Below are 19912 nucleotides of genomic sequence, written 5' to 3'. Positions count from 1 at the left end.
CTGCAGAACAAAATCAAAGGTAAAAGAAGAAAGAGGCACCTGGCAAGTCGTATTGTAATTGTAAATCTTGGAATGTGCAAAGCTGTTTATCTTTGCAAATATCTGCAAAAGCATGTATCCCCTTGTCTCTCCATTGTGAAAATAAAAAGGGTGAACCACCGGATGAGAGAAACACAGCATCTCTTATATAAAAGGGCAATGAGTTCTACAATCTGGGGGCATTATAACTAGCTGACTTTAAAGTTTGCAGTGGTTTATATGGTGGCAGAATCTAGCTTGGGTAATCCTGCACCATTTAATGATTTTAAAATCAATTCTGAAATGCACTGGAAGCTTAAAACTTAAAAATCAAACACCTCACAGACCGACGCAATCAGTCCAAAACTTGAGAATAGCTATATATGGTCTAGGCTGGGAAATGTGTCCCATACATTACAGGTATGAACCTTCTAAACTTTTTCAGTTCTGTTGCCTGGCGGGCATCTGCAAATCTCACTATAAAATTGTGGTGGGACTTCATGTGGTGAGAGTGTTTCTTTTGAGTCCTCCACCATCAGTGTCTCTACTGACCCACTCTCCCCTTTTGAAAATCATGCCGTCCCTGTGCTGGCTGGATGGCTGTATACAATGTGCGTAGGATGCGGTCTTAAAAATACATCTCTTGTTAATTACTTTCAGTGCCAGTTACGATTGACTGTAGGGGTGTGTTGTGAAAATGATCATGGATAAAAAACCAATGAAGCATGAAGTAGTGGTATAAGATGTTTACACTGAATACTATTTCCCAGACGCTGCTCTCAGGTATGGCCACTTATCAACATTTATTCTGTAAACACTGAAATGAAAACTATGACTTAGGAAAGTTTGTTCTTGTACACATGACACTGCTGTGTAACCCCGGACTTCCTCGTCTTATGTCATACTGTGGTCTATTCAAGGTCTATTCAAGGATCTAAACAGCAGAAAAGTCTTAAATGTTTCTTGTAAAACCACCACTGGAGAAAAAAAATGAAGAATAACTTGTTTTAACAAATCCATTATGCAGTTTTAAATGCATATACACCAAATTCATTTGAAGAGCTTCCAATGCAAATATGAAAAAGCAATTTGTTCCTTGATGTCTAAACACTTGTTGTATAAATATACACAGTGCCTCTAGAATGTCTACACCCCCTTGAACTTTTCTCACATTTTGTTGTGTCAGTACCTCAGACTTTCATGCATTTAAATGTTTTTTTTTCCCACTTATCTACACACCATACGCCACACTGTTAAGTGGAAAAAGGTTTTTATTGAGAAAAAAAATGATAGTAATTGGATAAGTCTCCACCCCCCTGAGTTAATACTTGGTGGAAACACCTTTAGCAGCAATTACAGCTGTGAGTCTGTTGGGATAGGTCTCTGTAGTATATCAAAATAAAATAAAAGACAGACATGCTTGCTGCTGCTGGGATGAGACCTGTGTATTGTTGTAGTAATGAATGTGCATTCTTTTTCTAACAATGCTACTCGGCAACTGTCTGTCGATTGTATGGAGGGAGTCATTAATAGTGGTTGGTGAGAGCTCTGTTAGCTTGGTAGAGGGCGACCAAATAACAACTCAGCTGGTGATTTGTTAGTGGTACTATGAGGTGTTGCACGAAGGTTCCTGAGGAATTTATAGCGTTCTTGTTTCCAGGGCTTTTTGGCAGCTGTGGCAGCAAGTGTGGTTTTCCTCAAAGTTCTAATGAATCGCTCTGCCATTGCGTTAGCTTTAGGCCAGTATGGAGTAATCTTGTAATGCTGGAAGCCCAAGTAGTTTGCAGACTGTTTGAATATGTGGGATGCCAAAACAGGAGAAAATCTTTGGCTGAGGTGAAGGTTACAAGTTCAACAACTGGGTATCTGCAGTACACGTCAATGACGACAAGAAGGTAGTCCCCTGATGGAAATGGACCTCAAAAGTTAGTTGCCAAGTGTTGCCATGGGCCAGGAGGTAAGGGTGACATTTGTAAGGGCTCAAGATTATTCATTGCTGCTTGGCAGGGGATGCATGTCTTTACCATGGCTTCAACATGCTTGTCAATCCCAGGAAACCAGACTTTTTCCCTCAAGAGCTGATTGGTTTTGGCAGCTCCCTGGTGTCCTTCATGGGCAATGGATAGTGCTTGGTCTTGTAGGGATGGTGGAATGACGAGCCTGGAGCCTCTTAGAATGATGTCAGCTGTTGGCGAGACTATTAGCTCATGTCTGATTGGGAAGAAGGCTTTGAGTAAAACTTGGTTCACATTTGATGTTCTGTGTGTTGTGTTCCACTTGTTCATTTGGATGTTGTGTATTAGTAATTGGAACGTGGGATAGTTGTAGCTTCCCTTTGGAGGTCTGACAGCTTCATAGCCTGGGGACAGCACTCTTCGGCTATTTTGGAGATTCTGCTATTCTGGCAGGTCAGGTGGGTGCTTGGACATGTAATCTGCTGGTTTGTCTTTGCCTGGTTTATGGAGAACTTTGAATTTGTGCGTTTGCAGGCACAGTCCCCATTGCTGTATCAAAGCAGGTGGTTTTGATTTGGGGTTGTTGAATATTAATTCTAAGGGCTTGTGGTCTGTGATCAGCACAAACGGAGCACCATAGAGGTAGAAATGGAAATGTTCACAGCTCCAGACGATGGCAAGCGCTTTTTGTTTGGGAATAACATTACTCGACAGGGTTTAGGGCTCTGCTGGCATAGACTATTATCTTGGTGGTATTCTTGGAAATATCTTTCTGGGCCAGAATGGCACCTAGACCGACTGGGCTTGCATCAATTGTGACTTCTGTTTGTTTGGATGGGTCAAAGTATACCATCACAGTGCTGCTTGTTAATTCTTGCTGGTTAAATGCTGTTTGGTGTTTTGCTTCCCATGTCCAAGGAGCATCTTTTTTTTGTGAGTTCTTGAAGTGGTTTGGTGATGGTTGCGAAATTTGGAATAAACCTGGCGCAGTAGTTTGCCATTCCTATTAAGCTTCGCATTTCACTTGGGTTGCGTGGTGCGTTAAGGTTGTTAATAGAGGCTATTTTCATTGGATTTGGAGTTATTTCGTCTTTGGAGAAAACATTGTGATGTGTCTGGATTCAGGTCCGAGTTCCAGCTGGTGGTAGCCTGCATTTAGATCTAGTTTAGAGAAGACTGTTGCGCCATTTAAGTCGTGTATGATGTCATCAAATGTGGGGGAGATATGGCGTTACCTTAGTACTGCGGTGTTAGGAAGGCACATGTCAACACATATGCATACTTCTTCTGGGTTCTTGGGCTTTGGTGCTGTGACTATTGGAGATACCCATGGCGTTGGTCCGGTTATTGTTTCAATAATTCCCAGCTGTTCTAATCTGTTAAGTTCTTTTTCCACCCTTTTCCTGATATGGAATGGAATTCTCCTGTGCGCTTGTACAACAGGTTGTACTGTTGTGTCAGTGTGAAGTTTGACTTGGAAGTCCTTCAATTTACCTAGTCCTTCAAATCGGTCTGGGTGTGTTGTAACCATATGTTGTGTAGTGGACAGTGTTGGTGACAGTATGGCTGGTGATATTGAGTTGATTATCAGAATTAATCCTAGGTCAGATGCTGTCTGGTAGCTAAGGAGTGAGCAACTTTCCCTTTTACCACTTACAATGTTGCATGTGTAAGTTTTGCACTTGATTCAACAATGGTGTCAAACATGCCTTTTAATTCTAGAACAGTGTTGGATCCATATGGAGATGTTTTAAAGTTTGTTGGTTTCAGTGTTATACGTGGTTTCAGTTTGCTGTAGGCATGTTCATCAAGCAGATTCAAACTGGCCCCTGAATCTATCATGATATTAACAGGAACATCTTGGATGGTGACGGTGGTCAGAGGTTGGTTAGGACAATAGAAAGTGCAAAGCACATATACATATTCATCATCATTGCTGGAAGAGTATGGGTTATTGTTATTAGTTGCTTCAGGACTGCTGGTGAATTCAGGCCTAATCGTGTTTACTGCTGGTTGTTTCTTGCTTGGTGTTTTGTTCACGGATTGGTATTGTCTGCTTCCCTCTTGTGGTTTGGAACGGCAGTGCTTGGTGAAGTGGTTTAATTTTCCACATTGTTTACATTGTTTTCCCTTTGCAGTTGACAATTGACATCCCGTATGCGGGTATGCGCCTCCACAGTAGCATGTGTTTGAGTTGAACAGCGGTTTGTTTACTTTAAGCTGGCCATGTTTGTGCGGTCTCTGCTGGGCAATGTGGTTCACAATCACATGATTTGTAAATGTGCCGTCAGTGAGCTGGGCGTGTTCAATGTCTGTAGCATGCAACTCAAAAGTTTCTAGTGTTCTACCGAAATGTAGCAATTCAGGTCAAGGTAAGTACTGGTTCCCTTAAAGCTTTACGTCGTATGCGAGAGGAGCTGCAGCTCTGAATTATTTGTGATTTTATTTATCGGTCTGTATCTGTGAATTCGCAGTGGACTGCTAGCTGTCTCAGGCGTGTGTGGTAAGTATCTAGTGATTCTCTGGCTTCTTGAGTGGTTTGTCTGAATATATAGGTTTCATATATAATGTTTTTTTTTTTTTCTACTGCTGTGTTGTAGGCTTCAGCATTTCCAGCATCTGATGTTGTATTGAATATATCAAACACTCGCTCACCAGCATAATGCAGCAACACGACACGTTTTCTGGTGTTGTCTTTGATATTAGAAGCAACCAGAAAATTGTCGAATCTCTGCATCCACTTTTTCCATCTTAAGCCTCCGGAAGTCGAATCAGTTATCGATATCAAGCTGAGGGAAGATGGGCATGTTTGAGTAGGCCTGCATCCTGGAGACTTTGTTGTTTTGTTGTTTGCTAAGTTACATTCACAGTCTTTAAGCTGTTGTAGCTTTAGAATATTGTTTGTAAGTAAAATGACTTACAGTTCTGAGCTGGGTTATCTCGAAATCCAGTTTCCTCGTGGCCAATGTAATATATCAGTATAAAATAAAAGACAGACATGGGACAGCCACGGGACTCCAGCTCCCAGAACTCCTGCAATGAAATTGCTGCGGGGGGAGGTGGTCTCCTGACCTCTCCCTCCTTCATAGCTGGCAGCTACCTGTGGTGGGGCTCCGGCCACACTGACCCCTGCAGCCGAGCAGAGCTGACGGCGACCCCAGGCGAAGGCAGCAGCGGACCCTCGGGAGGTGAACTTGGGAGGGGAGCCACTGGCCATAGAGGCGGCAGCGGGAACTCCGCTTCTCCCTCGTACCCTGCAAACAGTGGCTCCACAAGCAATGTGAAGACAGAGGCAGCCCCAGGCGATGCGGAGCAGCAGGCAACCCCAGGCGATGCCAGGCAGGCATCCTTGGGCAAAGTGAGGCAGGCATCCCTGAGCAATGATGTGAAGGCATCCTTCGGTATCCCCAAGCGATGATGTGCGGGGAGTCAGGACAAGCTGGGGTGCGGGTTTCGGCCCTCTTCTCGGCCACTGCGGCTGGGCGGTTCTTACCCGTGCTTCCCTCAGCAGCCTATGCAAGGGCTGCTGAGGACTGCCGGCATCTAGTCCTGGTCCTTCTGGTGAAGGGAGAGGCAGCTCCTGCTCCTCTCCCCCTGACTCATACGTATATGTATATATATTAATATTTTCATTGTATTATTATTATTACCATTATAGATGTTTATCTGTGGGCGGAGGAAAACCATCCCTCATTATTATTTATTATTTGAGACCGGCCAAAAAGCCAGTTTTATGATGTGTAGCTGGCGGGGATGGGGTTAAATTCCCCTCCATAGAATCTTGTGGGAATGTGACTGGAGCCTTAATAAGGCAATTGTTTGATTCACTGGGTCCCTGGCCAGCAGGGTTCACTGTAGCGCAATGAGGAGAAACAGTCCCTACCGGTATGAGCCAAGAACCAATGTGACGCTCCCTTCACAATCGCCAGCAAAGCCAGGTGCAAACCTGCGCTGCATGAATCACGCTGTATGACTCTCCCTTAGGCTTATCTGGTAAAAGCTTTTATCAGGTGAACCACTCATGGAGGTGTGTGGAGGTGGAAAGTTTATGATTACTGTCCCTCCTAGATGCAATGAATGCTGGTTGTCTGGCAATCACTGCAGAGGACTGCCAAGCATGGATGCGTTATGCAAGGAGATTTTTTCCTCGCTGCATTGCGAGGGAAAACATCCAGTGTGATGTTGATGAAAACACGTGGCCTGATCGACAAGAACGAATGGACTGATCGTGGTGTATACTGTATTTGTGTTGTGATAATTTACTAATTGATATTTATATGATATTTGTAGCTTGGAGGAGTTGGCTTGGACATGCCCTAGTATGCAGAAGCCCTGAGATGACCAGCTGTTTATTCTTTTTATTTAAAAATAGTGCACCACTGGCCTTGACAGCTCCAGTTACAGATACCTTTCCACAGATGGATACAAAGCAATAGTAGAAGCTAATTAACAAAAATTACAGATTGGAATGAACATTACAACACATTGGAATGCAACTTGACATTTTGAAAACTGCGCCAGTTGCTCCTCAGAGAGCTGGCAGTCAAAGAGAACCCTGTTGTGTGAGTTCGGCACCTGCAGCTGTCCATAATATCACAGACTCCTGTTGTGTTCAAAGCTAAAAAATCACACCAAAGTGGACACTGCAGGTTTTCTTAAATTTTTTGAAACCTCTTCAGGTTTTCTTTTCTTATTATCTCTTCGGGTGGAGCATCTTGAGCATTGTGGATCCTGAAAACACAGTTCATATTGTTACATTCAGAGAGCAGTTTATATAGTTGCTGTGGAAGAGTGCAAGTGCTGTACGTGTAAATAGTGTGTGTGTGTTTATTGTAAATAAAGTTTCCATGTTTTGAATTTAAGTTTGGCAGGGATGGGGTTAAAATCTAATCTCTGTCAGACCCAGTTGTGGAATGTGGCTGGGTCTGGGTTGATTAACTGATGGTCAATCAAGTCCCAGCCACATGATATAAAGGGGGTGAAAATCCTTTGAATCTTGGAGGTGCGCTATCCCATTACTAACACCATATATAGCAGGATAGCACTAGAAAGCAGTCGAAGTACCGATCATAGTGACACTGGACACTGACTGATCCTCTTTCATTCCCTGTTATCAAGTGACCTGTCACTCATAGTCCAGGAGCACCTGCAAATACAACACTCTATGTAAATGTAATCTTATTAAAGCAACAAAAGCCTGCTGGTTCACTGTTGATCAGTATCAGGTTTATTAAGGAGCACCATTAGACACAGACACATACAGGAGGACCTTATTAATCAAGGTGTTCACTGCAAAATGCAATTTGCATGTTTTTGTTTAAGTAAAATAAAACTTCTTATGTTACAAGACTAGTAGCACAGAACTTGGAAGGTTCATTTAATAACACTGTGTAACAAAAAAAAAATAATAATAATTGTTCCTGGGTAGTAAGTGTTGTTTCCTAATTGCTTATGCCTCAAAAGTATAGAACATGGCTATTATTCCCCACAAACTTTGCTTTTGTGACCAGGACAGTGATATTTCAAAATATCACTATTTCCAATGGGAAAATGGGAAAATGTGTGTCTTTTCGTTCACATAAAGTCAGAAAAAAACAACATATGAATCCAAATTAACATGTATTTATACTAAAGTAATACAAAGATGACTACAAAAGATTTAGAAGTGAGTAGTTTTTCGAGATCATTTTCTATACTTTTGAGGCATAAGCAATTAGGAAATAACACTTACTACCCAGGAACAAATATAGAGCAGAAACCACAGCAGGGTCAGGCATACCCAACAAGTACCCAACAAGTACAGTCAAACACTTTTAATACCATGTCAGCTCACAGGCTGTGCAGAAATGGTGCCAATAAGCAGAATTGACTTCTTCAATAACCTGGGGAACTAGTGAGTATTAAAATACAAAAGAATTTCCCACACAGTACAGACATTCTAAGGGCGTGTGAGCATCCTCCAATCTCACACGCCTAAAGCCAGAATCGCTTTTACGCCGAGCAATCCAGAACAGAGGTGGGGGGGCTACCGATCCCAGAGATCAGCCCTGCCTCTTATCCACTCTGAATGTGCTCTGTCTGGCCAGTAGGGTTCGCTGTTGCGTGATGAGGAGAAACAATCCCTGCTGGTTTCCCATCCTCCACCCCGGGTGCATCAGAGCCATTGTGATGTTCCCCTCGGGGTCCCCAGCAAAGTTCAGCCTCTGTACACAGCCTGGACGTGAACTGGTGCCGAAGTGGGGTAGAACCTGTTTAGACTGCACTTGAGATCTCTTGATCTACCCCGACTACTACTATGCACTGGACCTGACCTCAGCACCATGCTACTGGATCCTCAGCTGATGCACTACTAATATGTCATTGTAGATACAACTTGTTGTAATCATAACTTGTTGCATCCTAGTTCATACTGTATTTTAGTAGTATTATTTACACTTACTGTAAGCTATACTGAATTTAAATATTAATCTTGCATCTGTACGGTGCTGCCCTGTAAGTCACCTTGGATAAAACGTCTGCCAAATAAATAAAATAATATGAAAAGTGTTGTCAGTCAAAATACAGTAATAAGACTCTACTACTGCTGGGGGCTTAATGGCACCCCCAAGCCCTCTGCCTTTTTTCTGCCTCCCCATTGATACAAACCAGACCAATGTGTGTGTTTGCTGAATATTGAGTTAAAATTGTATAAATGGACACTACAGTAACTAATGCAGTAAGACCTGCAGCAAAAAAGAGAATTTGCTGTATGAAAACTTCTTTTGAGGTCCCCCTAGCGGCTCATCCAGTTCACTACCGCTGGGACGCAGGATGAGCCACACAGCTTGGGTGGCGCTGAAGTTTGCTGAACTTTGGCTTTGAAGAGAAGGGGAGTCTAGGGCAGATGTATTGTTAATTAACGAATCCACAGTTAGTGCTACGAATCCACAGAAAACTGTGGTTGTGTTAACGAAACCACAGTGAGTCAGAGCAATTAGAAGTTTAGGCTTCAGTTCAGGGGTGGGATTATTGAATGATTGTGCTCTCATTAGATCACTTCCTCGTATGCTGTATAAATCGTAGGTAAACTCACCTGGCTGTTGCCGCTGTAACCCTATCCTCCACCTCCACCTTAATGTAGGCAGTCCCCTTGATGGGCCAGGGAGGGGGGGGGGGGGGGGGGGGGGGGGGGGGGGGGGGTAGATGGTGAGAGGGGGCATGGCTTCGTCACGGTCCACCCTGCTGCCCTGGACTGTAAGATCACTTTCAGAAGGCGGTGGATTCTTCTTCTTTCCTGAACAGACGCGACCAGCGGTGACATATTCCATAATAACCACCACCATACAAGCAGTCATCCCCAACATTGAATTCAACAGAAAAACAAATAGCATTTTATTACTCAACAATCATTTCAACAATTAGTTAATTGGTGTGTGACAGGAAACGGCTGAGTGGTGACGTCGGGCCAGAGTGCGGGAACAGAAAAAACAAAGGAAGCACTGCAGGAAAAGATGCAGCGTGCTGTTTATTAAACAACAAAAATAAAGGTTTAAACAGAAAACACTGCTCACAGAGCGAAAAATAAATAATGGGGAACCCGAGGGGGGTGTCACATTGGCTCTGACGCTCCCAGGGTGGGGGAAGGGATTGCTTCTCCTCATCATGCAACAGCGAACCCTGCTGGCCAGACACCGAGCTCATTCAGAGTGGATAAGAGGCAGGGCTGATCTCTGGGATCAGTAGCCTGCCCACCTCTGTTCTGGATTGTTCGGCATGAAAGCGATTCTGGCTTTAGGCGTGTGAGATTGGAGGATGCACACACGCCCTCAGAACATCTGTACTGTGTGGGAAATTCTTTTGTATTTTAATGCTCAATAGTTGCTCAGGTTATTGAGGAAGTCAGCTCCGCTTATTGGCACCATTTCTGCACAGCCTGTGAGCTGACATGGTATTAAGTGTTTGACTGTACTTGTTAGATATTAGGAGTATTAGATGTATAACACCACAACCCCCATGCCTGACCCTGCTGTGGTTTCTACTCTATACAGAAATCATGTTACACTGTAGCAGGAAGGAAGTCTCCAATGTGAGTAAGAGACTAGCGTTTTAACTGCTTGACTAAGCGTAACAAGGAATCACAATTTATGTTTTATGTTTACTGTATTTACAAGTACACTATATAAAGCAGTATTTATAAATACACAAGATGAAGCACTTGGTTGACCAATGTTGCTGTCACACGCTTCCCATGTGATATGGGAAACACTCTTAAATACAAGTAACAGAGCGCTACCCCAGCGTGTGCACACTGTGAAACTGTCAGCCAGCAACACATCTCCACCACAACATTCTACAGTTCTAGTGCTATCTTGTGAGTAAAAATTTGGTGATAAACCTCAACCCCCATTACTACTTTTCAGCCGGGTATGGAGGATATTTTATGCCAAAATAATAAATAAATAAATAAATAAATAAATAGATGTCTATAGATGTATGTATTTTTATACATATTTATGCCTTTCTATATTTATTTATGTATTAATTTATTTTTAATTTTGGCATAAAATATCTGCAATAACCAGATACATTAAATAAAATGTAATTAATACAGCACATCATTTACAACATTAGGCTATATTATATTAAAATGAGCTCTATCTCTAATTTGACTTTTTTTCTCTCTGCTGACGTACTTGCTTTATGTTCTATTAAATGTAACTTCTCTTGTTTCTCCATATCACCTGAAACATACGTCTGTTTTGTTTTCTCCACCTTTACTACCTTCTAGTCCCATCTGTCACTGATTGAAATCCTGAACTGGCATAAAAACTGTCATTTGCATCATTAATATATAGGTTTCTCATTTGAATACTGAATGATTATTCGACTACCTTTATGTAAATTGTACCGATTCCACCTATCGGAAAACAGCATTTCATAATGGAAACAATGTTCGGGATAAGAGTAGGGTTACAACAGACGGAGACAGCGATTTTCCGACTGTATTCAGGGCCAAGATGTCGTACGGACCACAAAAGCCAGAGCACTTGTAGTGCTTGTTTGTTTTTTTTTGTTCTGTTTTGTTTCCCCCCAGCAGTGATCAGCAGTGATCAGAGGACTCACCCCTGATCTCAAACTCGAATTCACTGGAAGTTGAAAATGATGTGTTGAAAAGATCTTTGAAACAGACTTTAAACTTAGAAGTGTAAAAAGTTGTCAGGATGTTAACAATGAAAAGAAAAATCATAGGTACGCAATTTAAACAAACTGTAGCGACTCGTGGGGACGTATACAGTATATTACTATTTAATACGCTACATACTCAAAGTGAGTTAACAAATAGAACTCTGTGCATCCATATTATACAAAGTCGTTTTGACCTAAAAAAAATAATTAGGTCAATTACACGTTAAATACATTTCTGCAAATAAAATAACAGGATGTCAATTCACGTGAATGAAAATCCAAACAAATACTTTTAAATAATAAAAGTATATTTACACAAACACCAAAGTAATAGTCAGATTTAAAATCAAAGACCCTCTTCTTTAGTGTTTGAGTTCCTTTCATTATTTTTTCTCTTACGTGCACCACTATTCACCTTCCTCTCCATGGCATCTATGCCGTGGGCCACGGACAGATATCCCCAATGTCACCCCCTTCAACCTGCCCTGTCACAGACATAAATTAAAAAGCGCTCTGTATAACTGTAGGTTCCTCCAGCCTGTGGACAGTGACTGAAGTAGCCGGCTAGGAAGGAGGATCAGTCAGTGTCCCGTGTGTCTATGATCTCACTTTGCACAGAGACCATGTCAAGGTCTGGTGTAGAACGGGTGACTGTGACTCTCGAACCCGGGGAGTATTCACTTCAAAGCACAGAGAGAAGGTATCGATCAGTGACGATCAAACCCGGGGAGTATTCACTGTGACTGTGAGGAGCCTGGAGAAGAGGGATGCAGGCTGGTACTCGTGTGTAATACAGAGATCTGATGGATCCAATGAAGCACTTCCTGTATACCTTACAGTTTCACCAGGTAAGAGTTTAAACACCAGATATATTTTTTCAGTCCTTTTTTACTGTGCCTCAGTGAGGTTGAGCTTCAGTATTTCTGACTCTCAATTGAAATGCACCATAACAAAGATGGACTTTTGTAGCAGAGCAGAGAGGGGGCTAAAACACGCATGCAAATGTGTGTTAATTGTTTTGTGAATTTGTTAATTGTTAATTGTTTTGACAGTTGCAGATTATTTTAAATCAGCACCAGCTGCCTATACCTGTTTTTATGGGGAATATAAACCCCACAACTAATTAATCCGGGGCTACTGAGTAGAAGGAAGCAGGAAGGTGTGTACCCTGCTAACGAAGCTGTCGCTGCGTACAAATTATATTGTGTATTTTGTGAAGCTTGTGTTTTGTTTTTCTGTCATGGAACAGCTTAGCTGCCCTGGGATAGGCGGGGCTCTTCCAGTGTTTAGTCACTGCTCTGAAAGGATCTAGGTGTTTGTTTTGTTTTTGGTTAAAACGATGAAACTTGAAGTCTGTGTCAGGTCTACTCTATGAAAGGGGCAAACGAATGAAAGAGAGGTGGAAATATTTCATGCCATGTACAGGATCCCAGCATTGGAACACTACTGGCACCACTCTGTTTATAACACAGCAGCTCTAAACAATGAAATCTTCATCCTGCAGCACTGTCCCACCATACTGTATACAGTTAACCAAGGGCATTCTGCAGCACTGTCCCACCATACTGTATACAGTTAACCATGGGCATTCTGCAGCACTGTCCCACCATACTGTATACAGTTAACCATGGGCATCCTGCAGCACTGTCCCACCATACTGTAGACAGTTAACCGTGGGCATTCTGCAGCACTGTCCCACCATACTGTATACAGTTAACCATGGGCATCCTGCAGCACTGTCCCAACATACTGTATACAGTTAACCATGGGCATCCTGCAGCATTGTCCCACTATACTGTATACAGCTAACCATGGGGATTCTGCAGCACTGTGCCACCATACTGTATACAGTTAACCATGGGCATCCTGCAGCACTGTCCCACCATACTGTATACAGTTAACCATGGGCATTCTGCAGCACTGTCCCACCATACTGTATACAGTTAACCATGGGCATCCTGCAGCACTGTCCCAACATACTGTATACAGTTAACCATGGGCATCCTGCAGCATTGTCCCACTATACTGTATACAGCTAACCATGGGCATTCTGCAGCACTGTGCCACCATACTGTATACAGTTAACCATGGGCATCCTGCAGCACTGTCCCACCAAACTGTATACAGTTAACCATGGGCATTCTGCAGCACTGTCCCACCATACTGTATACAGCTAACCATGGGGATTCTGCAGCACTGTGCCACCATACTGTATACAGTTAACCATGGGCATCCTGCAGCACTGTCCCACCATACTGTATACAGTTAACCATGGGCATTCTGCAGCACTGTCCCACCATACTGTTTACAGTTAACCATGGGCATCCTGCAGCACTGTCCCAACATACTGTATACAGTTAACCATGGGCATCCTGCAGCATTGTCCCACTATACTGTATACAGCTAACCATGGGCATTCTGCAGCACTGTGCCACCATACTGTATACAGTTAACCATGGGCATCCTGCAGCACTGTCCCACCAAACTGTATACAGTTAACCATGGGCATTCTGCAGCACTGTCCCACCATACTGTATACAGTTAACCATGGGCATTCTGCAGCACTGTCCCAACATACTGTATACAGTTAACCATGGGCATCCTGCAGCACTGTCCCACCATACTGTATACAGTTAACCATGGGCATCCTGCAGCATTGTCCCACTATACTGTATACAGCTAACCATGGGCATTCTGCAGCACTGTCCCACCATGCTGTTACAGTTAACCATGGGCATTCTGCAGCACTGTGCCACCATACTGTATACAGTTAACCATGGGCATCCTGCAGCACTGTCCCAACATACTGTATACAGTTAACCATGGGCATTCTGCAGCACTGTCCCAACATACTGTATACAGTTAACCATGGGCATCCTGCAGCATTGTCCCACTATACTGTATACAGCTAACCATGGGCATTCTGCAGCACTGTGCCACCATACTGTATACAGTTAACCATGGGCATCCTGCAGCACTGTCCCACCAAACTGTATACAGTTAACCATGGGCATTCTGCAGCACTGTCCCACCATACTGTATACAGTTAACCATGGGCATCCTGCAGCACTGTCCCACCATGCTGTTACAGTTAACCATGGGCATTCTGCAGTTTCCCTTTCTATAAGTCAATACTTGCTGCCTAGTACTGTATAAAAGTCTTGTGCTATTTGAGCAAGAGAACTTTTATGAGGCTATGGGTCAGATTTGTCTTTAGTTTTTTTTTTTTATCCCCCCCCCCCCCCCCCCACCCCACCCCACCCCCCCCCCCCCCCCCCCCAATAAAAAATAAATCTTCTAAAAGATGAAATGATTTATGTACTCTTGCTCAACATGTATTTGACTGAGTTTCTTAATTTGGACACCATGAAACCTGTTAATTATACAAGAGGCTTCACCACTTTCAGTTTCTGACCAGCTGAGCTGACATGTCCTGATTGAGTGGGGTAGAGATACTGGTACACCTTGATTAATAAGGTCCTTCTGTATGTGTCTGTGTCTAATGGTGCTCCTTAATAAACCTGATACTGATCAACAGTGAACCAGCAGGCTTTTGTTGCTTTAATAAGATTACATTTACATAGAGTGTTGTATTTGCAGGTGCTCCTGGACTGTCCGTGACAAGTCACTTGATAACAGGGAATGAAGGAGGATCAGTCAGTGTCCAGTGTCACTATGATCGGTACTTCGACACTAATATTAAATACTGGTGCAGAGGGTAAGAGTGGGACTCCTGTACAGTTATTAAAACATCCAAAGAGAAGCTGAGGAATGCAGATAACGTATCAATCAATGATAATCAAAGCCTGGGAGTATTCACTGTGACTGTGAGGAGACTGGAAAAGAAGGATGCAGACTGGTACTGGTGTTGTATTGACAGAGCACTGAGTGATGATAAAATCCAGCTGTACCTTAGCATTGATGAGGGTAAGAAACACAAGTTTGTAATGTTAGGATTCGTCTAAAAGCAATAAATAGATGCTATTTTTCATTTACCTACATTTCATATTAGACTGATTTGCTGTTATGAATCTCCAAGGCCCTCTCTGCACATCAAAGTTTACTTTTACTGGGAAGAGTACCTCAGAGATGAGTGTTCCCAAATGGTCCTGACAGTTTACACACACGACATTAAAATGCTGAAGTCTACAAAACATATTTACACTTGGTTATGAAATTGTCTTTCAATTCAAGTTTAAAACAGGTTCACTAGGCACTGGGCATGCCCACAGGCCTTTGTACCAGTAGCGCATTGGGGGTCTTTGAGGCTGTGACACACAGGTCCCAGTTTTGATGAACAGTGAAACACAAACATAAAGCGTGAGATTGAAGTTCTCTTGCTTTTGTGATTTTGAAAGGAGTTTGAGTTGAGGACATACCTTAAAAATTATGCCAGCTGAGAAAGCCAGTGCAAAACGTGTCCCCAAAATACAGGGCAAAGGCAGTTTCCTTGCGTTTGCTTTGAGTTTTTTTTTTTTATCAAGATCAGAAGCAAACACTATTTGCCCATTAATGGGCTTTTTTAAATTGTTTTAAAAAGCTTGTATATTATCAGATTATGTATTAATAACTGTTTCAATCCAGCAGTGAGATCCACAACAACAACCCACCAACCAACCAGTGAGCAAATTTCAACAAGCAGCCCAACCAGGTAAATGCAGCAAGACAGAGGCAGAGTTGCACTCTGTCTCAATGTAGGACCCCCGGCAGTAATGTCCTTGTATTTTTCATCAATAAACCCTTCACTGTTTACATTAGTGGTATTCCTAGCCATATTCTTAGTACCTCAAAAGTGGGCATTTGTATGCCAAATATTTGCATCTCCCGTTATGTTTTCAACTATTTTATGTACCGTAACTTTACAGTTTTTTTATTTTAGAGTTGTTATGGTCTTAAGTCTACTTTATGCACATCAGCATTCCATTCTACAGTAATTCAGCACAGCTGCTTCGATATCAGATCCTGACACCAATAAATTATAAGACAACTATTTTCACAATGGGCCCCTGGAGTAAGACTCTCTCCTCCTGCCCCCCCCCCCCCCCCCCCTCCCCGACTCCCGCCCCCCACATGAAAAGCTAGCTGCACCCCTGGGCCCCACCTACACAGTCGATCACTGCAGACAATACAGAGACATTGGAGTTCAAAGATCAAAGCCTTGTGATTTCTTTGGGTTAAAGAATTACTCAAAATGATCTGGCAACTAGGATTCTGCAGACAGATAATGACAGGCGGATTTACTAAAGTAGGATTTGTATTTTACAGCACAGACACTCGACAGCCTGAATCAACATCTCCCCCTGGTGGCACAAGTGACGACAACAACCAAGGCTCACAACAGTAAGTGTTGCTGATTGAGACAAATTAAACCGCTACTACAATATCTTGTGGATATTAAAGAGCCTAAAAATATTTCTATATTTTATAGTTCTTGTTCTGCCTCCAAAATAATAAGCAGACACCTCTGCCAACCTCCCCACCTGGCACACAGTTTAATATTGAAGTGCAGGGGGCAAAGTATCCCTTTGCCCGGGCAAGGAGTGACTGGCAGGGAGCATCTGTGTCTTCATTATTCATGAGACCTCCAGGAGTGGGGGGTGGGGACAATTTTCACTCTCCAGGTGAGAAGACCCTGGAAGTGAAAGACAATCTAAGAGCATTCTTTTGCAAACAGATGTCTTTAACCTAGTGCAGTACCAGATTATCATGTTTTAAAATGAAAATACATGCTTGCTAAAAAAAGTGTTCCTTTCAAAACTACACCTTTGAGACGTATAAAGTAAATGGATGTGGTATGGCAAGGAAACGTTCTGGAACTGTTCTGTTAGCTACAATCACTTTAAAGATGTTAGTAAGCAATGGGCAGTGGTGGGTGCACTACGGTCAAGGATTCTGACCCCTGCAGGCGAGACGAGGTTAATGGCCTCTATAACTGCTCCTGCTGGTGGCAGGTTTGAGTCCAGCCTACACAAACCCGTTTCTTTAGCCGAGCCAAGTAAAAGTTTAGTTTAAATAGATTAAAGAAATTGTGCATTGAGCTGCAGTATTTTTAACATTGTATGCCAGAACTAGGTGTCTCGTATAAAGAGAAGCTCACGACATGACACATACATTCAGATCGATAGGTAATAGGATAGAATGTAATTGACTAGCACATCTTGCCAATTACACGTCATGCACAGTGCGGTCTGTCAAGCTGGTGGAGTTCACTAACTGCCTCATTGTCTCTTAGTCTGTTGCCAGCTATTGTGACAAGTGGAATTCTTCTGCTCCTCCTGATCCCGATTGTTATTTACACAAGAAAGATCAATAAGAGGAAATCAGTAAGTTACAATTCCACACTGCCATTTACTCTTTAATCCAAGCACAACGGCAGACTGCAGTGTGTAGTAGAGTTTCTGAACAATCTGCAAATGTAGCTATGCTGTGCCTGTGTGAAGATCTGTGCACCACAGCACAATGAGACAGTAATGCGTGTGAGGTTGGGGGGGTTAGGTCCATTTTGTGATACATCATCGTTATGGATTCTGATCCCTGTCACTGAGATGAGGTTAAAAGCTCTCTAACCACGGGTGCAGACTAGCCTGGCTCTTCTGCTTATAAGAAAATGTATTAACGAGAGAAGGCTATTTAGTCAATATAAGCTCATCCAGTTCCTAGTAGCTCATTGATCTCAGAACTTTGTCAAATTTAAAGGATCTAAGTGATTCAGCCTCAAAAACATGGCTAGGTAACTAAGCTAACTTAACTTATTAGCTTGATATTAGTCTCCAGTATTAATACCAAAGTTATTGTAGCTGACAAAATAATTCTATAAATCATACCTGTTGCGCACTTCCATTCCATATATATTGGTCTTCACAACACAGTTTTGAAAGAAATATCAGAGTAAACATGTTTTGTTCTGTTTTTCTAATAAAAATACATTTGGTACTAGAGTGGGTTAAAGAAATCTATGTTTGCAAGCCATGCTTTCAGTTAGTGTTGCGCTTCCTTGGTCATTTCCCCACCTCATTTTTTAATGGCTTCTTTCCTTAGTAAGCAATCAGCTGCTTTCCCTGTTGCCTGACATGCTTTCAGCCAGTAACAAGCTTTGAAGCAGAAGACCCTGTTGAGGTGAAATAACCCAGCTTCACTCGCTGTGATCTTTCTCTGTCAGCTTTAAGGAGAGCAGCAGGAGGACGTGACGTACACCACAGTGTCATTTCAGAAGGAAAGGGCCCCCCCAAGGAGGAGACGGGGTAATATGTACAGATATATCCTGCCATTTCATTGGCTTTGTGATTTGAATTATGCATCAATCTCCTTCCCCATTCCAGGGGATATTGTCAGTGTGAACCTTTCTTTGTTTAAAGTTCTTTAGCTCCCTTGAAAGTACTTCCCACCATAGTTCCCAACATAATTTCCACCAAGAAAGTTCCATGTGATATCTGCTAATATCAAGCAAATAGAGGCGAAACCTCTCCCAGCCTGCATTGTGTGTAAGTGGATGTGATCACGTGACACACCATTTGATCCACCAGACCTTTGTAAACTGTATGAGAGTTGTGTGCAACTATTCAGCCACAATCCCAGGAAAGCAGAAGGATCTTGGGAAGTTAACATGGGTGCCTGTGCAATCCGCTCGTACCTCAGCACAGTGGCTGCGCTGACCAACATGTCCATTGAAGTTCCTGGAGGAACATCCGTTTCCACACAAACAGTGCACTATTAGCTTCGGAAGCAGGCCACTAATCTTTAGGCCAGCAGTGTATAAAAAGATGCATACAAATGCCGCCTTCCTTTCTTCCACCTTTTCACAATTCATATTGCAAAACTGCACCCCAATGATTGTTGGTTGATCCTGTTGTCCTGTTTGGTTCCTTCACCTTCCCAGCCTGTGAGGGCAATATGTAAAAGGAATGGAGTACCCTTAACTAAATGGTATGACAATGTATTCCTTAGGATAGGTGGAAGTCAGTCATTTAGGAAGGGGGCGGGGCTACGGCTCCCAAGTTCAATGACTTGGACGGGAGACGGTGTGGCATCCAAGGATTGGCGGAGCGGATGAGCTCGTTAACCAAGGGGTCATGAGTGAGGGTATAAATAGGGGGCGTAGTGTAAGTGATCTTTTCCTTTGTAAATGGTTAGAATACAACCTAGAAGGATACCCTGCAAATTAGTGAAATGTGAGCGTTTGTTAAGTCTGTCTTGTAACTCTGTTTGTCGTCATTGTCTGTTTTAAGATTACTAAACACGATCCAGAGCTACATCCGCAGGCCAGCATCACAGCACGAGCACTTAAATCAGGCACCGTAGGAACTGTGTCTGTTTTGTGTGGGTGAAAGAGAACAGAACCTTTGGTTGCGGGTCAAATCCCTGGGATTTACAAAACAGAAGTGATACATGCCGCTGTACCACTTCCATCACTATTATTATTTACAGGTTTTGCCCTAAGGCTGTGGTCATTATTAATAACACCCTTGCACCTGTGAATCATTGTCTGTGTGATTAATCTGCACTGCACATACTCACCACTTTGCCACAGCACCACACACCACATTATCTGAATTCACTCCTCTTGGAAAGAATCCAGTAGTAGCCATGTCCTCTTTGCCTAAAGACATTTTGCACGTGAAGGTAATAGTAAGTCCATCAATGTTTACAATTTTGCTAAAGATCCTTGTCTTTGGAGACACTGTGTAAGGAATAATAAAACTATCCCTGTTATATACAGGGAGGCAAACAGAAAATACATTTACTAAAAATTACCTTTTGTCACCAAACAGATAGCT

At 42.7% G+C, this 19912-nt stretch overlaps 1 protein-coding gene across 1 annotated transcript; it reads left to right on the top strand.

The window, feature by feature from the left end:
- The first annotated feature begins 10969 nt into the window (after nt 1-10969).
- LOC121307982 (polymeric immunoglobulin receptor-like) lies at nt 10970-15103 on the top strand. The gene is given in 3 exon segments (XM_041240271.1): nt 10970-10974; nt 11757-11986; nt 14739-15103. Coding segments are annotated over 3 exon segments (600 nt in total).
- Nucleotides 15104-19912: the final 4809 nt, after the last annotated feature.

Source organism: Polyodon spathula, chromosome 3, assembly GCF_017654505.1.
Source record: "Polyodon spathula isolate WHYD16114869_AA chromosome 3, ASM1765450v1, whole genome shotgun sequence".
Classification (NCBI taxonomy): domain Eukaryota; kingdom Metazoa; phylum Chordata; class Actinopteri; order Acipenseriformes; family Polyodontidae; genus Polyodon; species Polyodon spathula.
Note: the sequence above shows the minus strand (reverse complement) of the source record. Positions and strands in the feature narration are given on the sequence as shown.